This window comes from Saccopteryx leptura, chromosome 5 (genome assembly GCF_036850995.1).
Source record: "Saccopteryx leptura isolate mSacLep1 chromosome 5, mSacLep1_pri_phased_curated, whole genome shotgun sequence".
NCBI classification, from domain to species: Eukaryota; Metazoa; Chordata; class Mammalia; order Chiroptera; family Emballonuridae; genus Saccopteryx; species Saccopteryx leptura.
This window is the reverse complement of record NC_089507.1, coordinates 95,843,794-95,868,286: the sequence shown is the minus strand read 5'-3', so window position 1 is coordinate 95,868,286 and position 24,493 is coordinate 95,843,794. Positions and strand designations below refer to the sequence as shown.

At 37.3% G+C, this 24,493-nt stretch overlaps 1 protein-coding gene and 1 pseudogene across 1 annotated transcript in view; both read right to left on the bottom strand.

Moving 5' to 3' along the window:
* Positions 1-4,315: 4,315 nt before the first annotated feature.
* Positions 4,316-24,493, bottom strand: part of LOC136405961 (uncharacterized protein FAM241A-like) — a 29,941-nt gene continuing 9,763 nt past the window's right edge. Inside the window, exon 2 of the mRNA XM_066385681.1 lies at positions 4,316-4,618. Within this exon, the coding sequence (XP_066241778.1) occupies positions 4,373-4,618 (246 nt within the window). The 3' untranslated portion in view covers positions 4,316-4,372. The remainder of the gene's footprint in view (positions 4,619-24,493) is intronic.
* Positions 8,644-14,177, bottom strand: LOC136405584 (myosin regulatory light chain 12B pseudogene; annotated as a pseudogene).

Genomic DNA, 24,493 nt, shown 5'->3' with positions numbered 1-24,493 from the left:
TAACAGGTATGAAAATCTTACTGGATTTTTTCTTCTGTTTAACCTGGTAAAGCCACAAAAACAGTATAAAATAACCTTAAGTCAATAAACATTTTATTATTAAAAAAATTTTTTTTCCCTTTTTTGTATTTTTCTGAAGCGGGGAGGCAGTCAGACTTCTGCATGCGCCTGACTGGGATCTAACCAGCATGCCCACCAGAAGGCAATGCTCTGCCCATCTGGGGCATTGCTCCATTGCGGCTGGAGCCACTCTAGCTCCTGAGGCGGAGCCATGCAGCTGTCTTCAGTGCCTGGGCCAACTTGCTCTAATGGAGCCTTGGCTGCAGGAGGGGAAGAAAGCGAGAGAGAGGGAGGAGAGGGGGAAGGGTGCAGGAGCAGATGGGCGCCTCTCCTGTGTGCCCTGACCGGAAATCAAACCCAGGACTTCCACATGCTGGGCTAACGCTCTACTGCTGAGCCAATGGCCAGGGCCCAATAAACATTTTAAAAATAACTATTAAAATATAATCTACAAGCCAAAAAAACCAACAGCCTCTGGTTGCTCAATACTTAGTTTTGGCTATGCTAAACTTTCTACTTTACAACAAATCTTTACTTGTGCTGTAATCTGCATGCCATCAGTTCTGTAACCGTGCCTTATTTCCAAATTGTCTAGATAGTCTTTAATGGGTTTGCACCTCAGTGACAGCCCAGAGAGATTTTTCTTTGATCAAAGCATGTGAGTAAAGAGTTATGCCTGTCAGGAGATGACTATGGTCCATATTTTCCACACAGAAAAGATCCAAATAGTTTTGTATGTGTCAATAGGGACTTGAGTCAACACCCTTCCTTTTGTATCCATAGGAGAAGAAATAGGAATGTGGCCTCTAGAGTGGCTGAGTGGCTAATCACTGTTTTGCTGATATATGTTTAACAACTGGCTTGTCAGGAAAAGGGAGCCCTGATTTGTTGTGTCTGTTAATTTTTTATAGTGTAAATCAGGGGTCCCCAAACTATTGCGGTGGGACTCATGCGGCCCCCTGAGGCCATTTATCCGGCCCCAGCCGCACTTCCGGAAGGGGCACCTCTTTCATTGGTGGTCAGTGAGAGGAGCATATTGACCATCTCATTAGCCAAAAGCAGGCCCATAGTTCCCATTGAAATACTGGTCAGTTTGTTGATTTAAATTTACTTGTTCTTTATTTTAAATATTGTATTTGTTCCCGTTTTGTTTTTTTACTTTAAAATAAGATATGTGTGGTGTGCATAGGGATTTGTTCATAGTTCTTTTTAAAGTACAGCCCTCCAATGGTCTGAGGGACAGTGAACTGGACCCCTGTGTAGAAAGTTTGGGGACCCCTGGTATAAATATATCCACCCCCCTCTCCCCACAACAGTGGCAAGCTACCAACTTGACGTCACTGGAGGCAGAGTAGGAAAAAATGTATAGAGTGGCTTTTGCCAGCTAGTGCAAGTTAGTTCCAGCACACTACTGGACCAAGAATGATCTGACTGGTGACCAGGAATGGGACGTTATCTCGAATACAGCTTAAGATATGAGGAATATATTCTGTAAATACTGAATTTTACTTGAATGAAATTTGTAGATCTTAGCCTCTTGTCTTTGAATTGAGGGCTGGTGGTGTGAGTAATGTACCATTAATCTAATAACAGCATGTGTTAACTCACATACCTTTTTTATAAGCAATAAGCTTGTAAAATTGGGTTTTATCTGAAATTGAAAGGATTGAGAATTATTTTCAAGCTAATTCTTTATACTAAGAGCCAAAGAAATGTCCACCAGTTTCTTTTTATTTTGGGATATCAGTATACTTTTCATTCTAATATATTTCATAAAAGAGACTTTTATTTCCATCTAGTAGGCAAAGTTTGTTTTTTCCTTTTCAAAGCAAACAATATGATGGTATATGATTCTAACCAACAATACATACAGAAAGAAGAGTAACAAAATATTTCATTTCTTTATATAATTTAATATATACACTTAGCATAGCATGCAGATACATAGTATTATTGGTATACTAAAATATTACTATTAAAACTTTTAAAATATTTTCAACTTCAGGCACTGGGAGAACCAGAGCTGCTATTATGCATACTATGTCTTTTTCATATTTCAAAGAGAAGTTAAAATTCCTGGTAGCATAAAAAAGAATGCATTTTTAAATATTTAATGCAGATATTTAAGAAATCTCATGGTTCCTCTTAAAAACTTCACAATTCTACTGTGTACAAATGAAGACAGCTTTTCAAAGAATTTGCGTTTATGACGAGTTTATAAAAGTGACCATAAAAATACTGCAAGCCCAATAAAAATATAATGTTATAGAACAAAGTCTTTTGTTTTTTAAGTCAAACTTTAAAAGGTCTAGTTTTTGTACAAATGCACAATATGTTTAGTGCACTGAGATTGGTATTTTTGTTCAGGATTATATGATTTTAGAATTCTAAATTGAACATTTTTCATTAATTTTCTGCTTCAGAATGGAAGACAATGAGAACTTATAAAATATATTTTAAAAACAGGATTGGGTAAAAACTTCACAAAATGGAATAGTAAACACTTTACAAACTTTAGTTATTGCTTGCCAAAGATAAAAATGCCCCAACGTCCCATTTTCCTCTTATTTTACTTGAATTTTTAGATAATTATCTTAACTACCTCTCCTTTGTGTATATACAACTCTTTGAGATGAAAGTATAAAAATTTTAGGTTCTCTAACAAGACCCAAAATATCACTAAGCCATTTTCCATTTTCAAAGTATATTTAAAGAAGTGCTTATTTCCATATAAAACCTCATAATTCTGAATTAAGACACATTAATAACTTCACTTTAGCTTTAGAGAAACATATATTACTACAATTGGCTGTTAAGTTCCAAATTTAAGATTTGGTTTTTACTTTGTAATACTGTACTTTCCAATACATATAGCAAAGAAAATGAGCTTATTTTTCCTTAAAAGAATATGTAAAGATAATACAAATAAATTTTTCTGAGGGAAAAATTCATGCCAAGATAAGTCAATTCTTAGTCTTAAGAGTAGGTGCTATAAAAGAACTATAAAATATAAAAAATTTCTGCCCTGGCCGGTTGGCTCAGTGGTAGAGCGTCGGCCTGGCGTGCAGAAGTCCCGGGTTCGATTCCCGGCCAGGGCACACAGGAGAAGCACCCATCTGCTTCTCCACCCCTCCCCTTCTCCTTCCTCTCTGTCTCTCTCTTCCCCTCCTGCAGCCGAGGCTCCACTGGAGCAAAGATGGCCCGGGCGCTGGGGATGGCTCCTCGGCCTCTGCCCTAGGCGCTAGAGTGGCTCTGGTCACAACAGAGCGACGCCCCGGAGGGGCAGAGCATCGCCCCCTGGTGGGCAGAGCGTAGCCCCCTGGTGGGCGTGCCGGGTGGATCCTGGTCGGGCGCATGCGGGAGTCTGTCTGACTGTCTCTCCCTGTTTCCGGCTTCAGAAAAATACAGAAAAAAAAAAAATTCAAAAAAATACACTGAAAATGTCTTTCTAGAAAAAAATAATGTAACTACAGCATTACCATGGGGTACAACCAACTATGAATCTGGCTTCTGAGGCTTTAAAAATTCACAAAAATAATTAGCACCAAAATTACCTAAATCTTTAAATGACATACTGAAGTAATTCCAGGTCCAGGTGTTTCATTATAAAAAAGTTGTGGTTAACCTGGGAAGTTTCCCAAGCAATAATAAATATATTATTTTCAATCTTTAGAATATGTGCTAGTTTTACTGATTTTCATCAAAATATTAAGGTAGTATATAATGATCATTTACATTGGTGTGGACTGAGCAGGGGTAATAGAAATCCAAATTATTTCCTAAAAAATATGGGGTTATTTAGTGGGGGAGAGTGAGTAATTCCCTAAGTAAAACTTATTTTTAGCTCATTATTTTATCATTTTCCTCCTAAAACATTTTAGTGGAGCTCTTTATAAGGCCTATGTTGCCCAATTTGAACTCCATATCCTGTTATTCTTCCTGCTCACTTGCAGGTGTTAAGATTTGGCACGGGAATAGGGGTATTTGAAAGTCGGCACAGGTTATAGTATTAAAACAAGAGTTTTGAATAAGCTACAAGATCTATGTTGAACCCTGTTATAATCAAAAGTTGAGTTTTATTTTAAACAACATCTACTTATATTACAAAAAAGCACACAATTTGAAACAAGGCAGACTTTTTGGCTTTCATGTAGTGATTATAACTTCACTAATTATATATATATATATATATATATATATATATACACACACACACACACACACACATACACACAATATATATGTGTGTATATATATATATATATATATATATATTTACCAAATGTCAACCAACAGCTCTTTCAGCCATACTTTAATGTTGTACATAAATAATAACAAGGCAAAGAACAACAACTAGTCCAAAGGCTTGTAGGCCAAGGAACCACAGCATAACCCAAAAGAAAATGACCATCACTGGTTCCACAATTTGTTCTCCAAAAGACATCCTTATAAAACCCATGTTGATGAGGCTTTTGTTCAGTTCACCAAAAAGTGTTCCCATCTTTTTGTAGTCATCTCCAACAGGATTGCCAATGTGGTTCTGTGATTCTTCACAATCCTTTAAAGACAAATAGATAATATAAAACAAACATAAAATGAGAAATAGGTGAAGGTATTTAAGAATAAAGATTATCTCATAATTTTTCTTTATTTTCCAAAGTACTGGATATACTTCTGATAATCATTCAATAAATACTTGGGAATGTTCCATTTGACTGACATATAGAACAACTGTATCTGTGCCCACCTTTCAAGAATATGGAAAGCATAGACTTATTTTCTGTGGAACTCAACAATGACTGGACCCTCAACGACTGGAACACTGATTTACAAGATGAAAGGAGGAGATGATTGATTTCCATTCATTTTCTAGTTTCTGGGAATTACACAAAGACAGCTAACTGCTTATATGAAGATTCACATTTGTATTGCTCTTTTCAGTGGCCATGATTTCAGAAGAACCTTTTCCCACCAATATCCTGTTTTGAGGCAGGGCCCCGGACTTTTAAGTAAGCTTCTTTTTAGTGCATTCCTTTGACACTAAGACTTTACGTAACCTAGTCTCAGCTGACTGGAGCATGTCTTGCTGCTACTATTGAACAATCCTGTCATTACTGCTATAATCCTTAGCCTTAGACCCAGCGAGGGGATTTTAGTGTAGGGCCTTGCACAGTTTACTATCTAAATTCTACAAATGTCTTAAATGCCTATTAATCTCATTAGGAGAAATACATATTACAAATAGAAATAATTTTGTACAATGATCCCAAAAGTCCACTTAGAAGTCAGTTCTCCAGAAAATGTCCATGTGTACCCAATTATACATGACAAAAAAATAATTCTAAGTTGCCCCCAAATTATCCAGCTGCCTTCCAATCAACACTTGCAGACTTACCACTCACTTTCATATTATGCAATGCAAATGATTCTTGAATTGTTCAAATCGCCCAGAACTAGCAGTAAATTCAACATTTTAGTAGGTTTCAGCCTCTTTCAACATCACAAACTCCTTGCTTTGGCTGTGATTGTCACGATACTGAGAGAGCTTCTGTACTAGCTCTTCAATCCGTGTCATTAGAAGTTTCTCTCTGTCTGATGTAGGCCCCTCTTTACTTTTTGATAGTCTCCTTGTCTTCAATGAAGCAGATACTTTAACAGCTTCCATAACTTTGTTCTTTAAGATTGTAGCTATGGTGGAATGGGATATGCCTGTCTGGCAAGCAATACCATCACTAATTTTCCACTTTCATAGTCCTTAATCACTTTTAATTTTGTTTCCAGGTCAATCACTGGACTTGGCCTCTCATGGGAAACACTAGCAGTGTATTTTGTATGCTTAGGAACCATGATGAACAAAATAACATAAGTTATATCAAGTGCAAGAGAAAATTATGTAAGCAAAAGACACAGTAAATATAAGACGTATGAGATTGTTGCTGGTGTAATGTGGCATACTGATTTTTAAATAAGTATAAAGAATCACTCTAAGTGATAAAAAAATACAGTATAGTGAATACATAAACCAGTAACACAGTCTTTTATTGTCATCAAATATTATGTTCTATACATAATTTTATGTGCTATACCTGTACACAACTGGCAGTGCAGTGTGTTTATACCAATATCACTACTAACATGAGTAATGTATTGCCCTACAACATTATTGTGGCCATGATACAAGTAGGCAATAGGAAATTTTCAGCTCCATTATAATCTATCTTTAAAAACATTTATTTAGAAAATTAAATTTAACGGTGACATTGGTCAACCTGAGTATATAGATTTAGAGAAAACATCTCCACATCATTTGGACAGTTGATTATGTTCTATACCCATCACCCAAAGTCACATCGTCCGATGTCACTTTATATTTGTCTCTATACTCTTCCCCCAACCCCTTTTCTCTCCCCTACATCCCCCTCCCTTGGTAACCACTGCACTCTTATCTATGTCCATCAGTCTCAATTTTGGTTGATGCTTTATCCACTGCGCCACCACAGGTCAGACCATGAGTCTCAATTTTGTATCCCACCTATGTATGGAATCATACACTTTTTAGCTTTTTCTGATTTACTTATTTCACTCAGTATAGTGTCATCAAGGTCCATCCATGTTGTGTTAAATCATACTATATCATCGTTTCTTATGGCTGAATAGTATTCCATTGTATATATGTACCACATCTTCTTTATCCAATCCTCTACTGAAGGGCACTTTGGTTGTTTCCATGTCTTGGCCACTGTGAACAATGCTGCGATGAATGAACATGGGGGTGCATGTGTCTTTACATACCAATGTTTTCGAGTTTTGGGTTATACACCCAGTAGAGGGATTGTTGGGTCATATGGTGTTCTATTAGTAATTCTGAGGAACCACCATACTTTCTTCCATAATGGTTGTACTACTTTGCATTCCCAACAGCAGTGAATAAGGGTTCCTTTTTCTCCACAACCTCTCCAACACTTGTTATTACCTGTCTTGTTGATAATAGCCAATCTAACAGATGTGAAGTGGTATCTCATTATAGTTTTGATTTGCATTTCTCAAATAGCTAGTGAAGATGAGCACTTTTTATATACCTGTTGGCCATCTGTATTTCTTCTTGGGAGAAGTGTCTGTTCAGGTCCTCTCCCCATTTTTTAATTGGACTGTTTGCTTGTTTGTTGCTGAGCTTCGTGAGTTCTTTATATATTTTGGATATTAACCCCTTATCAGAGATGTTATTTGCAAAAATCATCTCCCATTTAGTTGGCTGTCTGTTTGGTTGTCAGTTTCCTTTGTTGTGCAGAAGCTTTTTAGTTTGATATAGTCCCATTCATTTATTGTTGCCTTTACTTCCCTTGCCTTTCAGGTCAAATTTGTAAACTGTTCCCTATGCCAAAGTCCATGAGTTTAGTGCTTATGTTTTCTTTTATATAATTTATTATTTCAGATCTTATATTTAGGTCTTTGATCCATTTTGAATTAATTTTTGTGCAAGGGGACAAACTGTAGTCAGGTTTCATTACTTTGCATGTGGCTTTCCAATTTTCCCAGCACCATTTATTGAAGAGACTTTCTTTTCTCCATTGTATGTTTTTGGCTCCTTTGTCGAAGATGATTTGTCCATATATATGTGGTTTTATTTCTGGGTTCCCAATTTTGCTCCATTGGTCTGTGTGTCTATTTTTCTGCCAGCACCATGCTGGTTTTTTCTTTTTCTTTTTTAACAGGGACAGAGAGAGAGTCAGAGAGAGGGATAGATAGGGACAGACAGGAATGGAGAGAGATGAGAAGCATCAACCATCAGTTTTTTGTTGCAACACTTCGGTTGTTCATTGATTGCTTTCTCATATGTGCCTTGACTGCGGGCCTTCAGCAGACTGAGTAACCCCTTGCTTGAGCCAGTGACCTTGGGTCCAAGCTGGTGAGCTTTTTGCTCAAGCCAGATGAGCCCACGCTCAAGCTGGCGACCTCGGGGTCTCAAACCTGGGTCCTCCTGCATCCCAGTCTGATGCTTTATCTACTGTGCCACCACCTGGTCAGGCAGCACCATGCTGTTTTAATTATTGTGGCTCTGTAGCATAATTTGAAGTCAGATATTGTAATGCCTCCAGATTCATTCTTTTTTCTCAGGATTGCTTTTGTTATTTAGTTTTTTTTTATGGTTCGATATAAACCTGGTGATTTTTTTGTTTCATTTCTTTAAAAAATGACATTGGAATTTTGATGAGGATTGCATTAAATTTGTAATATGGCCATTTTAACTATATTTATTCTTCCTATCCAAGAACATGGAATATTTTTCCATTTCATTGTGTCTTTATCGATTTCCTTTAATAACGGTTTATAGTTTTCTGTATATAGATCCTTTACATTCTTTTTCTTTAAATTTCAAAATAGCATTTTTATTATATAAAATGTAAATATCTAGCAAAACCAGAAATACTAAATATATTCTCCTAGGCTTTCACATTTGTTTATTTTATTTGCAAACTTTTTCAGCACAATTTACAACCTTATCCCTATCTGCAATCTGATTATATAAGTGCTAAGTGGCAGAAAATTCTAGAATAAATACATTAAAAAATAAGAGGCAAAGCTGTGATATTAAGTGGCATGCAACAGGTCTATGAGGATAAGGTAAAGTGTTAGGGAAATAAAACAGACTAAGACAAAATAATTGGAAGGTTTTAGCTGAAGTTCTCTCAGTCATCTTTATCTTTAGCTCCATATTTAAGGATGTATGTGAACTCAATGTTACATTGAAATTTCCCCTTTTGTCAATAGGTGCTTCTCTGTACAGCCCATCCACTTCCTTGTCTGTAAACTGATCTCCCATTGCTGTCAGCAGCTCTCTCAGGTAATCTTCCTGAATGGTGCCAGTTGCTTCTTCATCAAAGCAAGCAAACGCATTTCTGAGGACATCTTCCGGATCTGTGCCATTTAACTTCTCACCAAACATCATGAGGAACATGGTGAAATTTATGGGCTATGGCGTGTCATTCATCCTGGGTTGAGGTATGCATCTGTTGGAATCTTCCCTAGAGAAGCAAATATATCATGCAAATCTCCCTTGTCAGTGAACCCATCTGTTCTGATGAATAATGTTGAAGGCCTCTTTATACTCCTGAGTCTGTGACTGGCTAAACATGGCAAACACACTGGATGTTGCGCTCTGAGGGTGCTTCTTAGGGGTCCTGGTCTTTGCCTTTTTGCTTGGCAGTTTAATTCGCCGCCAGTCACCAAAACCCAGGCTGCCCTGCAGGAGTCAATGAGAGACCCTTTACATTCTTTGTTATGTTTATTCCTAGGCCTTTTATTATTATTATTTGTTGCACTGTAAAAGGGATTATATTTTTGAGTTCATTTTCTTAAGTTTCATTGTTGGCATATACATAAGCAATAGACTCCTGTATATTAATTTTGTATCCTGCGACCTTACTGTATTGGTTTATTGTTTCTAATAGTCTTTCTGTGGAGTGTTTGGGGTTTTCTATATACAGGATCATATCATCTACGAAAAATGAAACCTTTGCTTCTTCTTTTCTGATATGAATGCCTTTTATTTCTTTCTCTTGTCTGATTGCTCTGGCTAAAACTTCCAGCACTATGTTGAATAGGAGTGGAGAGAGTGGGCAGCTTTGTCTCATTCCTGATTTTAGAGAAAAAGTTTTCAATTTTTTACTATTAATATGATATTAGTTGATGGTTTGTCATATATGGCCTTTCTTATGTTGAGGTATTTTCCTTCTATACCCATTTTATTGAGTATTTAAACATAAAGGGATGTTGTTTCTTATCAAATGCCTTCTCTGCATCTATTGATGGGATCATACAATTTTTGTTGTTTTGTTGACATGGCGTATTAAGTTAATTGATTTTCATATGTTGAACCACTCTTATGCTCCTGGGATGAATCCCACTTGATTGTAATGTATTCTTTTTAATGTGTTGTATTTGATTTGCTAGTATTTTGTTTAGGATTTTTGCACCTGTATTCATTAAAGATACTGGTCTGTAGTTTTCTTTTTTTGTATTGTCCTTGCCAGGTTTTGGTATGAGGGTTATATTGGCCTCATAAAATGTGTTCGGAAATATTGCTGCTTCTTCAACTTTTTGGAATACTTTGAGAAGGATAGGTACCAAATCTTCTATGGATTTGGTAGAATTCACTAGTGTAGCTATCTGGTCCTGGACTTTTGTTTTTTGGGAGGGTTGTGATAGTTGTTTCTATTTCCTCCCTGCTTATGAATCTATTTAGGCTTTCCACTTCTTCGTGACTCAGTCTAGGAAGATTGTATAGTTCTAGGAACTTGTCCATTTCTTCTAGATTGTTGAATTTGGTGGCATATAGTTTTTCAGTGTATTCTACAATAATCCTTTCTATAGCTATGATATCTGTGGTAATTTCTTCTCTTTCATTTCAAGCTTTGTTTACATGAGTCCTTTCTCTTTTTTTCCTTATTGAGGCTAGCCAGAGGTTTGTCGATTTTATTGATCTTTTCAAAAAACCAGCTTTTTTTGGGTATTTTTCTGAAGTGAGAAGTGGGGAGGCAGAGACAGACTCCTGCATGCGCCTGACCAGGATCCACCCAGCTTGCCCATTATGGGGTGATGCTCTGCTCATCTGGGCCATTGTCTGATGCAACTGGAGCCATTCTAGTGCCTGAGATGGAGGCCCTGGAGCCATTCTCAGCCCCTGGGCCAACTTTGCTCCAATAGAGCCTTGGCTGTGGGAGGGGAAGAGAGAGATAGAAAGGAGAGGGGGAAGGGTGGAGAAGCAGATGGGTGCTTCTCCTGTGTGCCCTGGCCGGGAATCAAACCCGGGACTTCCACATACCGGGCCAACACTCTACCACTGAGCCAATCAGCCAGAGCCAAAAAACCAGCTCTTTATTGTATTAATTTTTTCTATAGTTTTCCTGTTCTCTATTTCATTTGTTTCTGCTCTAATTTTTACTATTTCCTTTCTTCTGCTGATTTTGAGTTGCCTTTGATCTTCTTTTTCTAAGTCCTTAAGGTGTCATGTTAAGTTATTTACTTGGGCTCTCTCTTGTTTCTTGATATAAGTCTATAATGATATAAACTTTCTTTTTGTATTTTTCTGAAGTTGGAAATGAGGAAGCAGTCAGACAGACTCCCGTATGCCCCCGATCGGGATCCACCTGGCATGCCCACCAGGGGGCGATGCTCTGCCCATCTGGGGCATTGCTCTGTTGCAACTAGAGCCATTCTAGTGCCTGAGGCAGAGGCCAAAGAGCCATTCTCAGTGCCCGGGCCAACTTTGCTCCAATGGAGCCTTGGCTGCGGGAGGGGAAGAGAGAGACAGAGAGGAAGGAGAGGGGGAGGGGTGGAGAAGTAGATGGGCACTTCTCCTGTGTGCCCTGGCCGGGAATCGAACCTGGGACTCCTGCATGCCAGGCCGACACTCTACCACTGAGCCAACCGGCCATGGCTGATATAAACTTTTATTACTACATTTGCTGCATCCCAGAAATTTTGATATGTTGTCATTTTCGTTTGTCTGTATATATCTTTTGATTTATTTTTATTTATTCTTTGACCCAGTCATTTTTTTAGAAGTAGTTGTTTAATTTCCACATTTTGGTGGGTTTATTTTCTTCCTTTTTATAATTGATTCTAATTTCAAAGCCTTATGATCAGAAAATATGCTTGGTATAATTTCAATCTTTCTGAATTTGTTGATGTTAGTTTGTAGCCTAACATAGTGTCTATTCTTGAGAATGTTCCATGTACATTGGAGAAAAATGTATACTCTAAAGTTCTGTGATGAAATGTCCTGTAGATGTCTATTATGTCCATTTGGTCTAGTGTGCACTTAAGGCCAATATTTCTTTATAGTTTTTCTGTTTGGATGAATGATCTAGAACTGTCAATGGTGTATTGAGACTTCCAAGTATGAGTCTGTTTCTATTTTAAGATCAGTTAGAAGTCATATATTTTGGTGCTCCTTGGTTTGATGCATATATTGATACAATGTCCCCTTTGTCATTATGAAATGCCCATCTTTGTCTCTGGTTACCTTTGTTGTCTTGAAGTCAACATTGTCAGATATAAGTATGGCTATCTCTGCTTTTCTTTGGGTATTATATGCTTGGAAAATTGTTTCCCAACATTTCACTTTAAATTTACTTTCATCCTTGTAACTTAGATGTATCTATCAGTTGAAGGTAGCATATGTTTGTGATTTGCTTTTTGATCAAATCCACTACTCTGTGTCTTTTTATTGGTGAGTTAAATCCATTTACATTTAGGGTAATTATTGACACTTGCCGATTTCCTATAGCTATTTTATATATTGCTTTCTGATAGCTCTGTCTTGTTTGGTTCTTCTCTTTTGTTTTTCTGACAGTTGTTTTTGTTTGGTGGTATTCCATACTTCTTTCCCGTTTCTTCCTTGTTAAGCTACATGGTTTGGTAGTAGTAGTATTTTCATGGGTGGTTACCATTAGGTTATGAAAATAAAAATTGTCATATTTACAAGAGTCCATTATCTCATCAGTGCTTCTGCATTCCGTTCTCCTTTGCTACTGCTGATCTTTATCCTCTCTCCCCTTTTATATTGTTGTCACAGATTATCCTCGTTTTTATTGTGATCTTGTTGGAGTTTTTACTTGTAGTTTTGTTTTGTTCTTTGCATCTAGTTGGATAACCCCTTTTAGTATTTCTTGAAGTGGGGGTTTTCTGGTGATGTAGTCCCTCAGTTTCTGTCTGTAAAAGTTTTTATTCCTCATTCATATTTGAAGGATAGCTTTGGTGGAAATTCTTGGGCAAAGCTCTGCTGAGGTGTTGCTATTGTAATGATATAGGCAGGGCCGCTGTTGCTTTGGTGGGTGGGTCTGACACTATACATAGTGTAGACCACAGGTAGAATGTGGGCTGTGCACTGTTAGCCAATTGTGCTTGAGTGCCATGCACACTGAACTCCACAGGCTAAGCACATGCAGATGGAGTGCACCATAAAGCTGCATGGGACTCCATGGGCTAAGTGTGCACCAATCGAGTGACTGCTGCAGGCTGTGCATGCACTCAGCGCTGGCAATTGCAAGTGGAGCCAAGTGATGCAGCAGGCCCTGTAACCCAGGCCGTGTTCCTGGTCTCGGTTGCACCCATCTTGTTTCAGCTCCTTCCCCATGCCCCTCAGTCTCTCCGTCTCCCAGCTCCAAAACAAAACCCAAGTTAAACATGCCTCCCTCTCTCACATTAGCAAGGAAAGAAAAAATTCAGTCTTCTGGTTTCTCTCTTTTCCAGAGTCTACTGCAAAAGCATTTTATTTTCTGTCCCCATTTTCAACCCATCCCACTTTTGGTCACTTTGTGGCACAGATCTTTCAGGTATAGCTGTGAGCCCAGCTGGGATTCTTTTTGTTGTGCTATAGTTGTTCAATTTGTTGAAATTTCAAGGGGAGAGATCAGGAGTATCCCTCATGCCACCATTTCTCTGATGTCACTCCAGCTCCATTATAATCTTATGAAGTCACTATTGTATATGCAGTCTCTCACTGACCGAGATGTTGTTATGCAGTGCATGACTATATAATGTGCTCCAATGATCATAGAAAGGTTGCCTTTATGTATAACATTTGTTTGATTGAATACAATTATGGAAAGACAAACATTAAGGAGGAACAATGATAGAAATAAATTTCAGTTAGTTTCAGAGGGCTATTAGACTAGAGAGTCTTCTTCCAAAAAAATACTAGAACTCAATCCACTCCATCATCTCCACTCAACCTCTCAAAAGACATTTCTTGAAAAAAATCTTGTTACTTCAATTTAAAAGGGCAGGAGTCTCACATTTGCAAAACACCAACAAGACAGAGTATCATTCTGTGATAAACTAATACATGAAAATAGATATTATGGAAGTAGAAGTTATAGATTTTAACAACCTCTTTGGGCTTTTATTTTCTCCTTGCAGTTTAGAACCCACAGTCTACCATTTAAACTATGAATTCATAAACACATGTTCTCCCCCACTCCCTGAATTTCAGTAGGCTCCAGTTTCCCTGTCTCATCTTCTAGGTTAAGAATTGTGCTCAGAGGGATTATCTGGGTGTTGGTACTCCTTCTATATTCTCAAATCCTTTTAGTTACCTCTTGGTAACTCTCCATCCAATCTTTCATATTTATTGCTCCAAATCTTTCCCACTCTTCTATCTTCTCCCTCTTAGAGGTGTTATTTCCTTTTAAGGTTAACCAATATTCATAATCCCAAATACTCCCACCCATACATTGAAGTACAAAAATGGATTTTATAGTGTAACACATCTTTTCATTCCTAAAGCAAAAGAAGCAAAACAGAAATCCTGATTAGAACTAGAACACTTGTCTAATAGGCAAGTGACACTTCTTAAGATGAAGAAAGGCAAAGTTATTACAAAATTAGAGGCACTAGTCAGACTCTGAAGCAGTAACTAGATGAGGGCTAATTCTTAAAAGCACTGGGTCCATCAATGATGCTGCCATTTTGGTTGTATGACCATATCTATTGAAAGAATCACTAATATTTTGACTTTGTGAATATCTTTCTTTTAAGTCAAATTTTAGAAGTTTTAAGTATGTATATAGGCCAACAATTTTCAACCAGTGTGCTGCAAGAATTTTTAAAACATGCAATACCACACAGGGTGAAAATCGCTGATCTAGGCTAAGGAAGTATATATAGGTTTATGAAAGTATGAAAATTCTACCTGCTTATGCTATTATATACCTTTTTTTTTTTAAGAGTTAAAGATTAACATGACTGGTATGAACCATTCTTTTAGAATTAGTTTATCTTTAAATTAATTTTTTGTCACTAATTTCTTACTAAGATCTATAATGGAATTTTGTCTCAGAACAAAGTTAACAGTACTTATGAATCTGACAATTTTTCAAACAGCTATAAAAACGCCAATCATATAACAATGTTTGGGAGTTGTTTGTTGTGTTTATACAACAACAGCTTCTTGTTTTATACACTGTACTTTTTGTCAAATCCAGTAACTTAGCTAATTTTTTTCTTTGCAGTTCTGAAATAACCACTGCGGTGCAATTCTTATTAAGTAAAATGCCTATTAAGTTATCAATCAACCATTTGGACAAAGTGGGAAAAGAGGTTTTTTTTTGGTTTTCATTCTTTATGGCACTATAGTATCTGTAGGAATCTAGTCTTGTAGATAAAAAAGAGTATGTAGGTTTATGATATGTCTTATAGAAAAAAATCTTTGAAAAACAGTACATCTACATAAAGCCACCTTATATTATAATGAAGTACATTAGTTGTTTTAATTTTAGATGAGTGGGGAAAATGACACAACTTTTCTGCCTATTGTAGAAGTTCTGTAATTACACTCTAAAGTTAAGATTCTCTTCTGTCAACATGTTTTATACCTGCGTTTTATCCAGGGTGTGTTATGTACTAGTTGTGGCAAGCCTGCACAGTCCTGATTGATTTGACAGACTGACATTTATTTCCAGGAAACCACACTCTGGTTCATAGTGTGCTCTCAAAGTACCACTAATTATTGATTACTGAGAACTCCAAATCCAATAATTCATAGTTCTTGACTCACAGAATAGTCTGGCTTGCAAAATAAACCCTTTAGTTAATTTAGTTCAGTTTAATGAATAATAACTGAATTCCTACCATGAGCAAGGTAAGTGCTGCAGGGTACACAAAATAAATAATCCATACTTTCTGACATTAAGCTGCTTAACATATAGGAAAAAATATGTACTCAAATCACTACATTAAAACATTTCTGCATACCTCCTTACTAGTTAAAATGATACACACTTTTATAGAAGATTCATAGTTTTATCTTTCTGAGCATTACTTCTCAACCCAAGGAAAATTTCAGATTTCTGGACTTTTATGCTCAACTGTCTATTCAGCATTTCCACAGGGATATCTTACAGGAACCCAAAACTCAACATGCCCTGTACCAAACTCATAATCATCTGCCCTAAATTTGTTCATCCTTCAGGGTGCCCTATCTCAGTGAATGGCACAACTCATAAGTGCAAGCAAGAAACCTGCTACTCACTCTAGATGTCTTTACCCACTTTGTCCTTTTTGGACAACTTTTGCTAGCTCATTTCCCTCTGAATTTGTTAGAATTCCTTAGGGACTTATCTGTAGGCCATCTTCTCTTCTTACTCCATAGTCTCTCCTGATGGAGATTTTATTAATATTTCTATGGTTTATATGTTGAAGACTTTCATTTCTTAAATCACACTCTGGCCAAAAAAAAATGTTAATAAAATATTTTTAATCTCTTCAGAAAAAAATTGCTATAGTTAATATGATATCCCCTATTTTTAAATGGAATTCCTTAGAATTTTTGTTTGTTTACTCCATTTATTCAGTAAACTTACTAAACACACACATTCCAAGCATTTTCTCCTCACAAAAACGGCATAAAGCAGAATGTTATTAAACTCTAGAGGTCAAGTGACTTCCACAGAATCAGTCATCCAGCTAGGATTTGAACTCAGGAGTCTTCTGACTATAAATTCTGAACTCTTTTCAATAAACTGCTCTTCAAACCTCCAAATCCCTTAGTGCAAAGGAACTGACCCAGGTATTGAAAAGAAAATAATATATTTTAAAAAATTCCTTTTAAGGTGTGATTATATGATACTCCATAAGAAATATAAAAGATGAAATGTGCTAACTAAAGTTAAGTCTATAATTAATTTACCTTTTCCTCTCAATTTTCTATAAAAAATTTAAATTTCCTTATAGTAGGAACAAATAAATAAAACAGGAATTAAAAATAGAGAACTGGAAGAGTGGATGGGTGAGAAAGAATTGAGAATCTAGTTTGGGGGAAGATACGTTACCGCAATTATTAAGACCGAGCCTCAGCCCTGGCCGGTTGGCTCAGCGGTAGAGCGTCGGCCTAGCGTGCGGAGGACCCGGGTTCGATTCCCGGCCAGGGCACACAGGAGAAGCGCCCATTTGCTTCTCCACCCCTCCGCCGCGCTTTCCTCTCTGTCTCTCTCTTCCCCTCCCGCAGCCAAGGCTCCATTGGAGCAAAGATGGCCCGGGCGCTGGGCATGGCTCTGTGGCCTCTGCCTCAGGCGCTAGAGTGGCTCTGGTCGCAATATGGCGACGCCCAGGATGGGCAGAGCATCCCCCCCTGGGGGGCAGAGCACCGCCCCTGGTGGGCATGCCGGGTGGATCCCGGTCGGGTGCATGCGGGAGTCTGTCTGACTGTCTCTCCCTGTTTCCAGCTTCAGAAAAATGAAAAAAAAAAAAAAAAGACCGAGCCTCAAATTAGACTGTCCCTTCCTAGGGAGTCTAAGCAAAAGAGGGGCACAGGCAGGTAAGTTCTTTTCACTTCCTATAGGTCTATGTTCAGGTATCACTTCAGTAAGCCTTTCCATAATGCCTTATTTAAAATAGCAACCCTATCCCATATTCATATTCCCTATCCACCTTCCCTTTTATTTTTTTTCCATAGCACTTATAACTCACTGATATATTGCTTGTTTATTCACTATTTCTCTCTCCCTACTACAGTGCAAGATTAATGAAGGGAGAGAGAGTTGAGCCTGTTTCTGTTTGTCTCTTTGTATCCCAGATGCCAAGAGTAGCACCTAGAAAACAGTAGGAGCTCAATAAAAATTTAAAAAAATTAAATTTATTGGGGTGGCATTGGTTAATAATATTATATATATGTTTCAAGTGTACAATTCCATAATACATCATCTGCATGTGGCATTCTATGCTTGCCATCCAAAGTCTAGTCTCCCTCCGTCATCAATATATTTGACCCCCTTTACACTCTTCCTCCTCTTCCTTATCTCTCTGCCCCCTCAATGAAATATTTGAATGCGTATATGAGAAGCTATAAAGATAGTATATACTCCTCCAGAAAAATGAGGAACAAATAATACAGAAAATGTTGATAATATGACTACTATTAATTGTTAAATCAATTGATGTTCAATATAATACAAATGGAGAAAGAAAATATCTTAAATATATTCACTATATAGCCAGGTGGTTAGTACAACTGAATTCTAAAATTAGTAGCCAAGAACAGAGTGCCCAAAGACTGATTTCCAAACAGTTAATCATTTAAACTCTGAAGAAAAATAATCTATAAATGGCAGAACCATCATAGCCTTTTCATTATATTACTGTTAAATAAAATATGTATGCATACAAACTGAATAATAAAGCAATAAATATGGTATTTAATTTTTCTTCATATATTTATTATCAAGTATTTTATATCACCATATCTTTCAATACCAAGGATGATCATACTAACTGGCTGATTCTATGAAGAAATCAATACATTCCTATCCTTCTTTAAATTTAAAAGCTTAAACTAAATGAGCTTCTACACTCACATGAAACTGTTAAGTAGACAAAGTTGCCTGTGAAACCAATAACCATTCAACATATGGATAAAATATGATGGGATGATATGAAAATGAAATTGATATTTGTGTGCTAAATAAAAAGTGGAATCAGTATGAAATCCTTGTAACAGCAATGTTGTTCTCATCAAAATTCGTTTTTCAGTAGTTATCTTAATATCAGGTTGCATAACTCATCAGAAAGAACTTCATATATAAATCAATCTTTGCTTTTCACATGCATATAAATCATGCATTTTTACATGTACGTTGAATGCATGTATCAAATATTACCATGAAAGATTAGAATTATTTTTTAACCAACACAATGGGAGAACATATTTGCCAATACGTCTGATAAGGGGTTAATAACCAAAATTTATAAAGAACTTCTAAAACTCAATACCAGGAAGGTAAACAATCCAATTAAAAAATGGGCAAAGGAACTGAATAGACACTTCTCCAAAGAAGACATACAGATGGCCAATAAGCATATGAAAAAATGCTCAACATCACTAATCATCAGAGAAATGCAAATTAAAACCACAATGAGATACCACCTCACCCCTGTCAGAACGGCGCTCATTAACAAATCAATACACAATAAGAACTGGCAAGGGTGTGGAGAAAAGGGAACCCTCCTGCACTGCTGGTGGGAATGCAGACTTGTGCAGCCACTGTGGAAAACAGTATGGTGTTTCCTCAAAAAATTAAAAATGAAACTGCCTTTTGACCCAGCTACTCCACTTTTAGAAATATATCTTAAGAATACCAAATCACTGATTCAAAAGAAGATATGCACCCCCATGTTTATTGCAGCATTGTTTACAATAGCCAAGATCTGGAAAGAGCCCAAGTGTCTGTCATTGGACGAGTGGATTAAAAAGCTGTGGTACATATACATAATGGAATACTACACTGTCATAAAAAAGAAGGAAATCTTTTTGTGACAGCATGGATGGACTTGGAGATTATTATGCTAAATCATATAAACCAGGCAGAGAAAGACAAATATTATATGATGTCGCTTGTATGTAGAATCTAATGAACAAAGTGAACTGAGGAACGCAATTGAGGCAGAGGTGGGATCACAGGAGCAGAGGGACAGCTGTCAGAGGGAAGGGGGATGAGGGGATAGGATCAGAGAAGGTTTAGAGATTAATGATATTATATATAGATAACACAGAAATACAGATAACAGGACAGCAAATCCCAGAGGGAAGGGGGGAGGGAGTTAGGGGAAGGTGGACAAAGGGGGTATAATGGGGGACATAGGGGTGGGGGTGAGAGTGTTACATTGAGTGGGTCACTTGAATCCATGTTAACACAATAAATTATTAAAAAAACTGTGAAAGGAGAAAGTAAGTACCCTCACTATCCACAAATTAATCTCTATATGGCAATTTTTAGAAGTTACTTTCTTTATTACTATAAGGAAATTAAGAATAAGCAAGAAAATTATATATGTGTAAATGGAGTGTCTCCATGAAAACCTATGCATTGTTTAGAACACTCTATAGCTTTCGTGGTTTTTGAGCTATTTTGCAGGTCTGTAGATAACTGATAATAATGCACAATAATTCTTATCTATACACATGCAAATTCTATTCCAGTGAAGGTTCAATGTCTTCCCTCCCCTGTTTATGAAAAGAGCCCATAAGTACCATGTCCATATGTCCATGTGTAAGTTCATTACAACATATCTTTTTTCCATATACATTTTATTTCTTTGACTTTCGCTTTGAATCAGTTGTATCATTTGCCTGGTTCCATCATTAATGATGAGTTAAATAAAATCCTTAACTTGTTCATATTACATGTATTAAGAGCTATAATTTTACCTCTTTTTGAAAATTATCCTTTATAATTGTCATTAAAATGGCTAATCTGAATTTTAATTTATGTTAGTTCTGGGTTTCATTTACTATCTTTCTTATGTTCACTTAAAATAACTTAAAAAACAAAATTTCAAATTTACAGTAATTACATAGATTAATAATAGTATTCCAAGATCTTATGTTTGTTAGTACAATATTTCACCTTCTTTACAGTGTGGTGGTTTTTAAATATAGCATTCAAGGAACACAATCTTTGCCTAAATTCTTACAGATGTCTTACAGGGATTTTTAGCTAAATGGCAACTAAAACCATTCCTTTCCTGTTGATTCTGACATGTTCCTGCTATACACAAAGTCCTCTCCAAAATTAATTTCTGTCATGACAGTTTTCTTGGAAAACCACATTGCTTCAGCAAAAACATCAACTGAGTTTTTACCAACAGTGTCATTTTGGATAGAAATTTCTACAGACTCTGTACTACCTCAGAGATGCCAAATTAATTGTCTGAAGCATTTGCCATATGATGTGATTTCTATTTTCATGGAGATTGTTTTAGTGTGAGTCTATGAGGGGGTGAATGAGAAGTGGCAGAGAATAAACACACTGACAAATAAATAAATAATTTCAAATAGTGTGAGAGTTAAAAGGAAAATAAAACAGAGTAGTAGAAGAGAAGATGGGATGGGTTGGAGGTTTTTCTATAGAGTAGGCAGAACTGGATCTTGAAAAGCTAACAGGCTGATGATCTGAAGCTCTGCATAGGGAAAATATGGGGAAGACATCCAGGCAGAGGTCTTGAGACAGAATTGAGCTGGTTGCCTGGTACAGTGGTTGTAACTGTGATCCTTAATAAGATATTTTATTTCTTGACCCAGTACATGTAAACTAACTTCCATGGAATGATACTCAAACCATCTAACATTCTAACAATTCCTGTCCTACCTATCCACGATCCATTAAATTGATTTCATGGCTTAACACTAGCTTGGTGGTTAAGAACTCAGGCAGTAAGCATGGGTTTAAATCTCAACTCCACAATTTAGTAACTGTGAAACTTTCAGTGTGTTACTCAACCTCACTGGGCTAGAGTGCTTACATCTTTAAAGTGGCAGCAATAATAGTATCTACTTATTAGGTTTGATACCAGATTTCCTTCCAGAAAGACTAAACCAATTTATACTTCTAATTTTAGTGTACTCTTATTTCATGTACTGTTTCTCTAAATTCACACTATTCACCTTTTTAATCACTTTTTTTGTTTTTAGTGAGAGGAGGGGAGGCAGAGAGACAGACTCCATATGCCCTGTCGGGGATCCACCGGCAAGCTCACTAGGGGACAATGCTCTGCCCATCTGGGGCCATTGCCATTGCTCCACTGCTCAGCAACAAAGCCATTTTTTTTTTTTTTTTTTTTTTTAGTGCCTGAGGTGGAGGCCACGGGAGCCATCCTTAGCACCCGAGGCCAACTTGCTGGAACCAATAGAGCTCTGGCTGTGGGAGGGGAAGAGAGAAAGAAAGAGTCAGAGAGAAGGGGGAGGGGGAGATGTGGAGAAGCAGATGGTTGCTTCTCCTGTGTGCCCTGACTGAGAATCAAACCTGGGACATCCACATGCTGGTCTGACACTCTATCACTGGGCCAACTGGCCAGGGCCACATTTTTTAAATCTTTAACAACTTGATAGGTGAAAAATCATTCCTAACAGTTTTAATTTGCATTTCTTTATTTCTAGTGAGGCTGAAATAAAGCCTCACTAGAGGCTTAGTGGATAGCAAATGTAGTTGCAGTTGCATTCCCTATACAATAAACAAAAATAATATGTTAAATATACCAACTATATAAATCTTCACCTAAGCACAGCATTATATATTATATAATTTATAAAATTTATTATTACATTCATAACTTGTTTGTCATTTATAATTAAATACAAAGTTGGCATCCATTTACACTTACTTGCTACTAAGCTACATAGACCCAATAAAGGAAAAAGAAACTTTCTGATGAGATGGATAAAAATGAGAATATCATCTAGTTCTAGAATTAACCTTTGAAATTAGTATAAAAGTAAAAATACTAAAAGTTGTATTCATTTTCATTTTAACCAATAGGATTCAATATTTTAAAACATAGTTGTAAACACAGACAAACGAAACAACCAACTATTCAAAAAGATACATACAGTTTCAGCCATACCTATCAAACATATTAAAAGAGTTGCCTAGTCTGACTGGTGGTGGTGCAGTGGATAGAGCATCTACCTGGGACGCTGAGGTCCCAGGTTGAAATCCCAAGGTTACAGGCTTGAATACAGGCTCATCTGGCTTGAGTAGGGGGTCATCAGCTTGATTGTGGGATCATTGACATGATCCCTGGTGTTGCTAGCTTGAAACCAAAGTCACTGGCTTGAGCAAGCGGTCACTGGCTTGGCTGGAGCCCTCTGGTCAATAAACACACATATGAGAAGCAATCAATAAACAACTAAAAGTGCTGCAACTACAAGTTGATGCTTCTTATTTTTCTCCCTCTGTCTCGCTAAAAAAAAAAGGTTGCTATTGTAGTGAAAGAGAATGATTATTTAATAAAAAAATAAATTTAATTAAATGAAAGACTATATATAAATTAATCAGATAGTAGTAGGTCATGAAGTGAAGAATATAATTAATTCAAGCTGTTGTTAAAAATTTCTACATTTTGTACTTTCCTAAAATCAACTTGTTTTATTTATTTATTTTTAATATTTTTTTTGTCTTTTTTTTTTTTTTTTTTTTTGTCTTTTTCTGAAGCTGGAAACGGGGAGAGACAGTCAGACAGACTCCCGCATGCGCCGGACCGGGATCCACCCGGCACGCCCACCAGGGGCGAAGCTCTGCCCATCAGGGGGCGATGCTCTGCCCCTCCGGGGCATCACTCCGCCGCGACCAGAGCCACTCTAGCACCTGGGGCAGAGGCCAAGGAGCCACCCCCAGCGCCCGGGCCATCTCCGCTCCAATGGAGCCCCGGCTGCGGGAGGGGTGCGGGAGGGGAAGAGAGAGACAGAGAGGAAGGAGGGGAGTATGGGGGGTGGAGAAGCAAACGGGCGCCTCTCCCATGTGCCCCGGCCGGGAATCGAACCCGGGTCCCCCGCACACCAGGCCGACGCTCTACCGCTAAGCCAACCGGCCAGGGCCAAATCAACTTGTTTTTTAAGAAATGAAGCTCTGTTGACATTACTGAGTACTTTGTATATGCAGAGCAGTATAGCAGTCCCCCCTTATTCAAGGGGGGTTACATTCCAAGACCCCCAGTGAATGCCTGAAACCAAGGATAGTACCAAAACCTATATGCTATGTGCTTTTTCCTGTATATACACACCTGTGATAAAGTTTAATTTATAAATTATGCACAGTAAGAGTTGAACAACACTAACAATAAAATAGAACAATTATAACAATATGCTATACTAAAAGTTATGTGAATGTGGTCTGTCTTTCAAAGTATTTTATTATACTATGCTCTTTTTCTTGTGATGTGAGATGATACCTATGTGATGAGATGAACTGAGGTGAATGATGTAGACACTGTGATGAAGTGTTAGGCTACTACATAAGGGCAACTTGAACACAAGCACTGCAATATCTTGACAGTTGATCTGATATGCCAGATGGCTATTATGTGACCAATGGGTGGGTAGTATGTATGGGGTGGAGACGCTGGACAAAGGGATGATTCATGTCCCGGGTGGGAAGGAGGAGGGACTTGGAGAGATTTCCTCTACTCACAACATGCTACTTACAACAATGTGCAATTTAAAACTTACAAATTTTGTATTTCTGGAATCTTCCATGTAAAATTTTCAGACTAGTTGACGAAAGATAACTGAAACCATCAATAAGGGGAACTACTATATGCTACCACAGATGGAATACCTTGTCTATCAAAAGTAGCTAAAATCAAACATCTTTCCAGAAATATAACTTTCCTTTTCAATTCTCTACTTCTGGCAGTGACATTAGTAATGACTTCTGAAAATCATGGACTAAGGAACCCTGATTTTAATCAGCCTGATGAAATTTGCCAGTCACAAAAAAATCAAACATAAATTCCCTGCCTCTGTAGATGATTTCCATATATCTGAGCTAAATTTTGATCAAAATGATAAAAAACAAAAATAAAAATCTTTTCAGATTAATTGGAAGGAATAAAAAATCTGAACCAGCCTGACCAGGCGGTGACGTAGTGAGTAGAGTGTCGG